General features: G+C 41.3%; 2 protein-coding genes across 3 annotated transcripts; one reads left to right on the top strand and one right to left on the bottom strand.

Moving 5' to 3' along the window:
- The first annotated feature begins 81 nt into the window (after positions 1-81).
- LOC141437395 (translocon-associated protein subunit gamma) lies at positions 82-3,521 on the top strand. 2 transcript variants are annotated; one of them, XM_074100725.1, is made up of 5 exons: positions 82-181; positions 265-407; positions 521-740; positions 1,197-1,328; positions 3,312-3,521. In XM_074100725.1, exons 2-5 carry the CDS (start codon positions 275-277, stop codon positions 3,376-3,378), a joined length of 552 nt encoding a protein of 183 aa, XP_073956826.1. In that variant the 5' UTR covers positions 82-181; positions 265-274; the 3' UTR covers positions 3,379-3,521. The 2 variants fall into 2 exon arrangements, with proteins under 2 accessions (XP_073956826.1, XP_073956828.1); XM_074100727.1 differs by lacking the exon at positions 82-181 and having other exon boundaries at positions 188-407.
- LOC141437394 (uncharacterized) lies at positions 3,517-9,734 on the bottom strand. Its single transcript, XM_074100724.1, has 3 exons — positions 8,585-9,734; positions 8,366-8,494; positions 3,517-7,033 (listed from the first exon to the last, which is right to left on the bottom strand). The coding sequence occupies exons 1-3, from the start codon at positions 9,636-9,638 to the stop codon at positions 6,915-6,917; spliced, it is 1,302 nt and encodes a 433-aa protein (XP_073956825.1). The 5' UTR covers positions 9,639-9,734; the 3' UTR covers positions 3,517-6,914.
- Between the last annotated feature and the right edge of the window lie 2,093 nt (positions 9,735-11,827).

Below are 11,827 nucleotides of genomic sequence, written 5' to 3'. Positions count from 1 at the left end.
TTAATGTTATGTAAGAATAAGAAAAATAATAAATAATTAATATTGCGGTTAAAATGCATTAATGAACAGTTTTTTAGCCATGAAACTTTTTTTGGTAGGGCAACACATTTGACACGTCGCCGACATGTCATTCGACGTTTCTCTTTTTTTGCCAATCGCCAGCCACGAAGAAGTTGACGAAGTAGGAATTGCTTATTTTGTAGTTTGTGCAGATTCTTGTAAGAAAATCGAGTGTGTGATATAATTTATCAATTAAAATTACAGTTTATTCAAGATGTCTGCCAAAGTGAACAAAGCCTTCACGAAAGAAGAGGAGTTGTTGCTGCAAGACTTCAGCAGAAATGTCTCCACGAAATCGTCGGCTCTCTTTTATGGGAATGCCTTTATCGTGTCGGCGATCCCCATATGTGAGTTCTTAAGCTTATCTGGACCACATTTGCCCTCACAAGCGGTGTGAGCGAAGTTTTCATTCATAAATGTTGGAGACCGTTATGTATGTGAAAGTTAACTCATTCCGTAGGGTTATTCTGGAGGGTGCACGCTCTGGAAGTGAGTTCGTCGCTGGCGTGGTTCGGCGTGGTGACGGCGGCGTGCACGTGGCTGCTGGCGCTGGCGTACCGCAACACGAAGTTCCAGCTGAAGCACCGCGTCGCCGTGGCGCGCGAGGACGCCGTGGCGCGCGAGATGGCTCGCAAGTTAGCTGACGACAAGAAGATGAGCCGAAAGGAGAAGGACGAGAGGTAAAACTAACAATTCAGTCCCTTATTTGAAATCTAAACCATGAGACAGGTTGATAGAGAGAGGGATGCCTTCCTGTGACAAATGTTTGATAACTTTATTGATATGACATATTGATGGTTAACCACAAAAACCCCTAGCCAACATTTTAGTTAAATGGCTTTTATTTTGCAATTCTTCATTAACTCACAATAGAAAGCTCTCCTTTAAAAAGTTTTGGTATAATTTTGTACTTATGATCTTTTCTAAATTAGCACTTGCATTGAAATTAAAAGTGTTGATAATTTAGGTGTGCTGATTTGTATTGCTAATTTGATATCATAAATATTTGTGTTTACCTTAAATATTTTACTTATGTAAAAGTTTAAAAGTGTTTATTGAAAGTAAGAATTGTCGAAGTATAGTGAAACATCTTTGTTTTTAATTTTAATTATATTGTTATCTTTCTCTTCTTAAAGGATTCTATGGAAGAAAAACGAAGTGGCAGACTATGAAGCCACCACTTTCTCCATCTTCTACAACAATGCTCTGTTCTTGGCCATTGTGATCCTGAGCAGCTTCTACCTGCTGCGCTCTTTCACACCCACTGTGTATCCTTTTTATAAATTACTACTTTATAAACATCAAAAACCTGGTTGGACCTGATTAAAGGCGCTAATACGCGTAGGATGCAGGCCGCTTCCAACCTAAGCAACTGGAGGTCTATGGGGGAGACCAATGTTCAACAGTGGACGTTGTATGGCTGATATGATGATGATGATGCAACGTCACAAATTCACAACCTACTTTGTGAAGTTCCTATTGGTAGCAGCAATTATTGCAAACTTTACTTTTCACTTCTTTCATTAGGAAAGTCTGTTTCCATTCTGCAATACTTTGCATTAGAAAAAGGGTAAACAATCTTGACAAGTCTTTTTATTGAAAATCGTTTAAAAAAAAACAGTAACTATTACTTATGATACCAAAATAATGTAAATGATCATATGTCCTTGCTAATTGTTACATATTTGCTGCAACTTATTTTTCAATAAAAAGACACATCAAGATCGCTTACCTTCTTTCTAATTCTTCATGCTAAAAAAAATGAAGTATAGCTTGGGCTTGATGGTGATTTGATGATATTGAAACCAAAGGAAGTCATGGAATAATTTCATTACCTGGATGGAGTCTAAAAATGTTGCCTATTATGTTTTTCATTTGATTGGATTTAAAATGTTGCTTCTTTTACTCAATAATTGATAAAAAAAAACTTTTTAAAAAAAAATGGAACCAACTTCAAATAACTTGAAAATAATTTTCTACTAGTTTGAAGTCGGTGCCTCAGCACGAGCCAGCAGGAGTGGAACTAAAGTCGTTTATCTCACCTTCGGCTTCAATCACTCCTGCTGGCTCGTGCTGAGGCACCAACTTCAAAACAAGTAGAAAATTATTTTCAAGGTTTATAAAGTTGGTTCCATTTTTTGTTAAAAAGTTTTTTTTTCATGGTTTTTATTGATTTGTAGCTAAAGTGCATCTCACAACGATTCCATTACCCTCAAATTCGCCGCTAGAGGCGCTAGTGTAGCGTGAGGTCTCCGAAATGTCAAATCTCATAGTTTTTGGGTGAGCTACGCGGGTTTATTTATAATTAGATTTTTTGTGAAATATTTTCACGACCTGAAATTAATTATGGCAATTATGCGTTACGGGGCAATGAATGTCTGTGTTTTGAGACATTTTTGTCTTTTGGAAACTTTTGCCCTCCCTTTTTTTCCGAACAAAACGGGACTAACCAACACTGGTTGCTGGATATTTTTATGGTACGGTTTTAAGGTGTTTTAAATATGATTTTAATCTAAACTTTGTTTTAACGCCCGTAATAACAGACTCTGAAAGCCACACTTAAAAAGCTCACGCAACAGTGCGCCATCTAGTGAGACAAAAAACGATAGCCCTCATAGGGATGTTGACACCACCAATCAATTGACCTACTTTTTATGAGCTGTCAAAACACAATTCTCCCATAGAGTGAATGGAAATAGCAACTTATGACGTCACTTGTTTGCACACTCAATCAACTAACTATTTATTTGTTTTAAAGCAAGAGAACCTGCTCCTTTTTTTGAAGTTGGTTGAAAATAAGCATTTATTTAAATAATGCTAAACTAGTTTGCTATGTTTAAGGCTGCAGCTCCACTGGAGACGAGCAGAGAGGAGAGGAGACATGTAGGCATCTGCCAATCCCTACACGTCTAAAATACTAGATAGTGCTCTAAATTTATCAGGTTCTTAATACAACATTTTTTATCTTGTGAGTAGAAAAAGATCCCTGGTATCTCATAACAAGTTATAAATTTGTAGGCAAACTTCGTTTTCTTGTATGTTAGGTGAACTCTGGGAGTGTTGAACCATTAAAAAAAAATCTTTCAAATAGAAATCTACCCTATTCCAGATAAATAAAGGCTACTTTTATTCTGTGAATGTGTAAGTAGTTCCCGCGGGACGCATACAAAGTTACGGAGATAACCGCTAGTTTCTTTACAATTGTCTGTTCAAAACACCTATCCAAAAATATTTCCTGAACATTTCCACAGCAATTACATTGTGTCCCTGACGACCGCCTCCGGCCTGCTGGCTCTTCTCTCCACCGGAACCAAGTGAAAATGATGCTAAGTGGTGTGTGTTTGTGATGATGAAAGTTGCGCACAAACCTTAAACGACAACAGGGGATTGTGTGTTCAGCTTTAGATATAATATTTAAGAAAAGTTGTTCATAATTTAATAATAAAACAATTTAAACAGTCTTCAGAAGTTTATTTACATTATTTGACATTATCATATAAGTAAGAAGCTCTCAAAACCTAAAGTACCTTACATATTAGAACCTTATCTTATCAATTTTACTCTATATGGATAGCAGCTGTTGTCAATTTGTTTAGGGTGGGTCAAGTACAATTTTTAATGACAAACAGCCTCGTTTTCACTAAAATTATCTAAAATATTAGACTTACATTAAATGTACAATATTCAGCTAGATTTGACATGCCGTTACTGTATAAAATAGATCGATTTGAATACAGAGAGAGAGAGAGAGTGCAAAAACTTGAAATTGAAAACCATAAGTTTTTGTAAAAAAATATAAATTTAGACTAGAATGCCTGAAGATCTGCCTTACCTTCGCAAAAACTTTCATAACTCTTGCCAGGAATAAATAGACAAACGAACGTGTAACCTTAAATTTTAATATCACTTTCATAACGGGCGCTCACATTATTAGAAATAATGTGAGGTATTTGAAATAATTTATTTCATGTTGATTATGCTACATTCTGGTTCAGACAATTTATATGTTATCTTATATTTTTATAGATTTAGTGAAAAACTTTTACACAGGCCAAGTAAAAATCAACCTTATGTCAATGTCATAAAGACTGACATTGAAAATCTTTTCTCACTTTCACAAACATTTAACAGTAACAGCAGTCTCTCGGATATTGCTTCGGTTGAGACCAAATTTTCGCAATATACCTAGTGCCATCCACGAAGACGCGTGATTTTGTCACAATTAAACATTAATAAATAACATTGTAATAAGAACCACGGCACGCGTCATCGTGAATGACTACCTATACTTACCTACTTAGTAGTTAGACTTTAGACGTGGCTTTCGTGGCAAATGGGTTTTGTAGTCGTAGTCGGTATTTAAGGGTAAGAACGTAGATCGAAAGAGCGAAATTTTGTGTTAGCAATAACGCAAACTGGAAGACAATAGTACATTTTGGTCTTGCCACATGATGTTTTGTTTTGTAGCGTGATATTTTCTTGCATTACCTAAATTTAAGTTCTTGCACAGAATAAGTAAAGTACAGAAGCCTCACTGCCGTACAAAAGTGAAGTTTAGGCATAAGAATCGTGCCTCTGTCCATCGCATAACTCGTATTCACTCGCAATAGCACACTCTAGGGGGCCCCAAACATCTACTTGTAGCGGAAAATAAAATCGCGGAGTGAGCCGCGCCTGGTTCTTGTTTAATTTGCATTAGGTGTAAGTAAGGTACCTACTCAAAAAGAACCATAGATTAATCATAGTCGTTTCGCCGGCTCGGGCTACATCTACTAACACACTCAAAGTCGATATTAAAATCGAACAAAGCCTACACAATTCCGATGACAAATGTAGAAGGTAGGAGGAAGGTAGAAGGAGTTGTAAACTAGTTTTCATACTTTTAGTTTTAAGCTGCCGCCGACTAGATAAGTATCTAGATCCATACTTGTATGTAAGGTACGTACGATCACCTGCATTTTTAATCTAGGGGTGGGCCAGGACAGTTGCGGACGAGACGGGTCTATCGAATCTTGCCCGCTGTTACTTTTATAAAAGCCACCACCAAGGCTGTGGCACACCAAACGAGGATCATGAGCGGCATGGAATCCTACAAACAACATGAACAGTTTCCTATAGGAAGCTCACGTGAGCCTACTTAGGTCCTGCACCCGGTGCAGATCTTATGGATCAAGTGATAAATGAGTCATTAATGTCATTATACGTTACATATGTCCGGTAAGAACTATGAACCAATTACCAATATGAGATGGCAATTTAATAAGAACTATTTAAATAAATATTATAATTGCCTGGGCAATTAGGGCATTAACCCTACCAGGCGAAGGGATATATTCCTCCCACATCTTATATCGGTTACCGTAGTCAGGTTTTAACTCCAAACCTCCTACAAAATATTTTGTCAATCCCTGAAAATAGTATTTTATGATCTTCATTTACAACACGCTTTTAAATCGCGTAATATATCTTTGGCAGCCGTTTAAATTCATTTGAACTCTAATTTCAGTAAACTACGGAGAAATTCGAACACTTTCCTTAATTTCTATGAAACAGAAGTACATAGGTCGAACAATTTTTTTGATATTTTGTAGATTTTGAGTGTTGAAAGGTAATGTAATCGTAAACATTGCTAAATACCAGAATTAGGATGTGGGTTGACATTATCCCATGGCCTTATTAGAGTTTAACTTTGCGGGAGCTATTCTTCCCATGGCCCGGTAATTGGATTTAAACGGTTCCCAAAGATACATTATTGGATTTTGAAGCGTTCCGTGAATAAAGATCATAAAATAATGTTTTCAGTGATTGATATAATGTTTCTTAGTAGATTTGGAGTTAAACCTTGACTATGATAACCAATATAAGATGTGGGGGGAATATATCCCTTCGCCTGATCAAGAATATAATAAGACAAAATCGAGTATGACAGTTAAATACTTAGACAGGCGATGGGATAACCGTAACCCACGCCGCCGTAGTCGCCTAACTCACCTACGCACTACATATTGGGCTTCAATTCAATCAGTCCTGTTGGCTCGTGCTGAGACACCGACTTCAGACTGGTAGAAAATTATTTTCATGGTTTTCGTAGTCGGTTCAATTTTTTGTTCTAAAATATTTTTTTTGCCCTTTATACTGTAAATAATCTAAGATACAATAGTTTCATGTCAACTGCTCGTCACCTTTTACAAAAGATTGCTTTTTCCGATGCAGAGACTTTCTTTATTGAGGAGTCCTGGTGCTTCACCACTCATTCCATTTACCATATGCATTACGAGGAGCATAAATTGCTTAGCAACTGTGTTAAAGTAATTGAAATTCAACCCATGAAATACTTGTTATTGAGTAGTACCTCCGATGGTCAACTGTGGTCTTCATCATTAGTTCCACTTCACCAAATGATGATTTTCAAGAGCAAATTCACAAGTTACTACTAAATATATCAAAATTACCACATGTGTCCCTACAAAATTTGAAGAGTTCCCTCGATCTCCTTAGGATCCAATCATCAGATCCTTATTTGATGCTTATGGGACTTAATTGAAAGCATTCCTAGACAAACGCAAAAAAAATATTCAAATAAATGACGAAGTTCTGAGGTAACAAACATAAAAAATACAACCGAATAGATAACCTCCTCCTTTTTTGAAGTCGGTTAAAAATAGCCTTAAGTTTTGCAGTGATCAGTCCCAAAGCGTATGAAAAGGTTTAAATGATACGTAGATCTACGTATCATTTAAACCTTTACCGTAATAGCGGTCTCTCATGATCCAGGTTTGGGTCGGCTCGCCCGCAGCGTGGCGGCGTTGCTGTCAAATCCCATGTTCTTGGCGGAACGCTGGTTTGCCAGATGCTCAGTACATCATGCCGACATGCAACGGCTCCGTGCGCTGGAAGTACACGTTGGGGTTGCTGCTGAAGGTGGGCTCCACGCTCGTGTACACGTGGCCCTCCTCCGGCCGCACCATCATGCCTGCACAGAACACGCACTATCATTTACTGCGTCCGTACGCTGCAGAACCCTTTTGCAGAGTTGCACAGGATAATAATTATCATGATAATACTGCGCTAATCTCAACGTCAAATCGAGTGTGTATCCGAGCAGAAAAAAAACAAGTTAAAAATTGGTTGTTTTACAATTAACTATTTATATTGTTGGATAAAATCCGAATTCAAAGTGAACAGTAGAGTATTTAACGCGAGACTAAACAACCATAATGACACTCGAACTCTATAATAATGTATGAGTATAAGGTAGTACTTATAAAAATACATTATCTTAATAAGCTCCAACCCCGCCACTGTGAGACCTGACTACCTATTACGGACCAATGTATTGTTAATTAACCCGTGGCAAAAATCTTTTAAACAAAAATACCCATTATAGTCGTATATTGGGTAATCCCAATAAACCGTTGTTGCCTCGCTCAAAAGTGCTTTTTGCCTAAATACGAGTAAGTAGGTATGTACCTATTGGCGAAGAATATTCAGATAGTGAGTATATATAGGTAGGGTTACCATCCGTCCCGTATCGGGACTGTCACCGTAATATTATCCTGTCCCGTATTACTGCATGTCCCGTATTTGGTCAAAATGGAGCGGGCGCGCGGCCACGCGCGGCCTTACTTACTAAGTAGTAATTTGATGTTAAAGATGTTTAATTGTGAACTAAATTTCTATTAAAAATGTTGATTTAAAAATTTAAACTTCGTGTATTTATTATTTATTTTATACTTTTGATACCAACTATGGTTGAGATTCAAGGGCATCTGTTAGGAAACGCGTATCTCTATCTATCGGCATTGCATATGTTATTTACGAGTTTTGGGAATCTAAAGAGAAATTGTCCCGTATTGGTTTCTAGAAGTTATGGCAGGACATTATATATTATACAAAATCACGATTTAAAAAAAGTTAGGTACCTAAGTACGATTGAAAAAGATCTTGCGAATAGATCGAAACTAGTCGGACTTTGTTTTAATTTTATAATTTTTAAAAATTTGTCTCACGAGAGCTTAATTAATATATATTATTCAGAACGTTAGGTATTATTATGTTTGACTGTTTACGTATATACTTAAACAATGGCTAGAAGGGTTCAACATTGTCTTGTGAGAACTGCCAAATATAAGGAAATAGTAAGTACTTACATGTTTTAAGTAAGATAAAAATATGAAAGAATAATTTTGCAAGTGAAACGACTTTGCCGTGAGGTTGTGGTATATCGTGCCTTGACTAATATACAAGGAATTGAATTAGGTATTTTTGTTTCAGTGGGGGAAGTGCAATTTTTGGTTATGCCTACCTGGCGGCAACATGTAGTGATAGGGCGGGTAGTGGTAGTGCATGAGGGGGTGCAGGGGGTAGTGCGGCGGGGGGCACAGGGGGCGTGCATGCATGTGCGGCGAGCTCGCGTACATCGCTCCGTACAGATCTGCGAACAGAATGCGGCAAATAGCGATCACATTTCGGTGCGTGGAAGCGCTAGTTCTTACTGTTAGCGCATTTTAGATACTTAACTAACCGGCTGGCTGAGCGGGCGGCTCCTTGCGATCTAGCGCAGGCGGCGCCGCGGGCAGGGGCGCCGCGGCCGACACCATGCCGTACTTAACGGGCTTGAAGTGGAAGAAGGACGGTGAGTAGCCGGAGCCGCCGGCACCCAGCGAGCTGAGGCCCTCGTCGCGGTCCGCGTCCCAGCGGCCCTCGCGGCCCAGCGCCGCCAGCCGCCGGCCCTTGGGCGCGAACATGAGCGCGAACACCACCGCGCACGTGGCCAGCAGCCCCGCCGCCACGCACGCGTCGCGGTGCCGCTCGGGCGCGCCCAGCGCCGCCGCCGCCCAGCACAGCCACACGGCCGCCGCGGCGCCGCCCGCGCCCGCGATGTGCGTCGCCTCGCGGTAGTTGTCGCGGATGCCGCGCGACCGCAGCGCCACGCCGCACACTACCGCTATCAGGAACGCCGCGTAACACAATGACATCAACAAGTCCGATAGTTGCGTGTCACATCGCACTCCGCCGGTCACTACCCGCGGTGGCGATCCTCCGAGCCATTGGGCACCGATGGCCACTTGAATCATCACCGCGAAAAAGAGTAGGAGACCCTGGTATGCCGCCGGTAGATAAACACCGCCGTTTAAACTTAGTAAAAACACACACTTTACGAGTAATGATGCGAATACTATAACATACGCGACTCCAGTCCCGAACCGCACGGCTCCACACGTAAACACATTCGGGGTCGCTACATAGAGCGCGGCCGTAGCGGCGCACGAGAACAGACCGAACAATAGCGTCTGACCCAGGAGTAGATGGCGACGGCTGGGCGCCGTCCGGCTCGCTCCCCACACTACGAACGCTTCGAAGCCGGCGATCGATGCCATGCACACGCAGGCGAGGGCTAGTATCGGTACCGCCCATGTTTCCTGTCGCAGTGCTCCTGTAGGCATATGCGCCACACTTATAATCACGGTGGTATTCAACGGTCGTTGGGATGTGGACGATATAAAAGGTCTCGATGGCGTAGGCGGCGGTGGCGTGGATGAGGTTCGCGCTGGAACAACAAAATATTCAGTGCTCATTTCGAGTCGGTGAGCCTCGGTGCGAGCGGGTCGCTTCGGGGGTGGTTCGGTTTCTGAATGGACATCTTCTTCCTCGACGCTCGCGCCGCTCTGTTCGTCATATTCCTGGTCGTAGTCTTCGTAGTCAGCGTTTGGGGCATGTCGGTCTGTGGGCGCGTGGCGCGGTGCGTAGGCGGCAGGCACGCGCGGCGCGAGGCGGTCCCCGAAGCGCACGGCGGGCGCGGGGGCACGGGGGGCGCGGCCGCGGCCAGCACGGCGGCCGCCAGCAGCGCCAGCAGCCCCGGCGCCGGCATCAGCCCGCGCGCGCCCTCAGCTGCGCGCCCACGGTCGCAGACGCATTCGCGCGCGCCGAGCCCTCTCTGCAAAGATAAACGTGCGCGTCAGTCACGCCTCGGTGCGATGTCAGCTCGCGCGACGTCTCGACTTCGCGATAACCAAACAAAGAATCTCCCGGTCAAACCGGTTCCCCGGTCGCCAGGCACACCTCCTAGGGATCCTAACATTGCCGATTTCGTATTCTTTGTTATTTTATTTTACATCACAAAGGATGGCACGCTGGAGTCGTGCCTGTAGTCAGAGTCACGTATTCGCTTAAGTCCCTCCTTTGTCGCTAGGCTTAAACAGGAAAATGAGAATAAATAATTCCCCACGGTCGGGACAGGCAGGTGGGCTATAAAAATAATTGATATGAGAGTGCACTTAAATATATTTAAGAACTATAGTTCTTGTAGGTAGTACCTATTATAAGTAGGTACATGTCGCAGAACGTTATAATAATTAGCAAGAATTCGCTGACAAACTGCAATGAACTACATACCTAACACAATATGTTTTCAATTTTAAACATCGATCAATTTAAAACCGTGAAAAACATTTACAGGGTTTTTAGTCAAATCAATTCAATCACCTGTTGTATCCCTATATACTATATATATATATTGACTTTAGAACACTTTGTTTAACTACCAACGTTAATTTGGTACGCTCTATCTGCACACAAAAGGTCAAATGGTTAGCATTTAAGCTCATATCGGTACCTATTATTAATTTATTAATACGCGAGGTGGTAGAAATGTACTTTTATATTATTGTTACTGGATATTTTCTGCTTCCAAGATCTATGTAGACGTCTCGCATAGTCTGATTAAAGAAACATTAAGTAGTTTAAATCAGCATACCGTCATCCGTTATTTGTTTCTATTTTACCTGCTTAAATGGTATAATCGTCTATACAGGGCGATAACGAGACAGCCATAAAATTAGACATTATAATAGCTGTGCAATTGAATACGGGTGTGAGCGGTGTCGGGTGTCGGGTGTCGGGCTATAAACACGGCGCGTATCGCGACGCGGCTGACACGGTCGGGGCAACGAACGTATTAATTCCCACCCCTAAGGCACATGAGCCGATGGTTACGTTGCCGCCTACCTGCGCAGTACTAACATTGCACACGGCTCTTTAACCCAGACAAGTGATTGACATTCGCCATCACTCGCTGCGTTCAAGCACCACTTGAGAACTATCCATCCTGGACTTTATTATTTTCCTGACACCATCCAATTAGACGAAAAGCTCAAGCTAGTCGGCGTCCTGTGTTAATAAATTTAAGTAGCGTTTTTTTATAGCTTAGCTACAACCTGTTGTATTCACTTGAACAAAGAAAACTATAAAGGAGTTGTATATTATTTCATGTACCTACTATTGGCATTTTTAATAAATAAATAAATAAGTAGGTATTGTAAGATAAAATTTCACGCGTAGGAAATGATTTAATTCTGAAGTGTATTTAACGGCAACGTTCAAGCTACACAATTGCATATATATAATTCATAACCACAATCTGTCTTAATGATACGTCTGATGCAAAATAATATGCATCTCGTTCCGTATAAGGAAGCCTCTAATCCAGGCAAGAGATTACGTAGACAGGTTCACGGAACCGGATCGTGACTCTAAACTTATTATCCGAATCAAAGTGCACAGAACGTATTGTAAGCTGATTTGGCGCTAAAGTAACGGTGAGGCGCGGGCGCCGCATCGCACGGCCCAGCGTTCTCGCCAACGGTACAGAGTCATGTTATCTTAAATCACTCCCAAATCTTCGCGTGCAACGACTGTTTCATATCCGTTTTACATACTGATGCCAATTTGGTTTATCTAAGTCTACAACGTAACCAAGATGGATTCT

This window comes from Choristoneura fumiferana, chromosome 17 (genome assembly GCF_025370935.1).
Source record: "Choristoneura fumiferana chromosome 17, NRCan_CFum_1, whole genome shotgun sequence".
NCBI classification, from domain to species: domain Eukaryota; kingdom Metazoa; phylum Arthropoda; class Insecta; order Lepidoptera; family Tortricidae; genus Choristoneura; species Choristoneura fumiferana.
Note: the sequence above shows the minus strand (reverse complement) of the source record. Positions and strands in the feature narration are given on the sequence as shown.

What these genes read in the sequence shown, in the direction of transcription:
- LOC141437395 (XM_074100725.1), top strand. Translation starts at nt 275, where the DNA reads ATGTCTGCCAAAGTGAACAAAGCCTTCACGAAAGAAGAGGAGTTGTTG. An exon ending in CGTGTCGGCGATCCCCATAT is followed by an intron (nt 408 to 520) that starts GTGAGTTCTTAA and finishes CTCATTCCGTAG; the next exon opens with GGTTATTCTGGAGGGTGCAC. An exon ending in CGCTCTTTCACACCCACTGT is followed by an intron (nt 1,329 to 3,311) that starts GTATCCTTTTTA and finishes ACATTTCCACAG; the next exon opens with CAATTACATTGTGTCCCTGA.
- LOC141437394 (XM_074100724.1), bottom strand. Translation starts at nt 9,638, where the DNA reads ATGAGCACTGAATATTTTGTTGTTCCAGCGCGAACCTCATCCACGCCA. An exon ending in GCCGCCCGCTCAGCCAGCCG is followed by an intron (nt 8,495 to 8,584) that starts GTTAGTTAAGTA and finishes TTCTGTTCGCAG; the next exon opens with ATCTGTACGGAGCGATGTAC. An exon ending in TCACTACATGTTGCCGCCAG is followed by an intron (nt 7,034 to 8,365) that starts GTAGGCATAACC and finishes TGTTCTGTGCAG; the next exon opens with GCATGATGGTGCGGCCGGAG.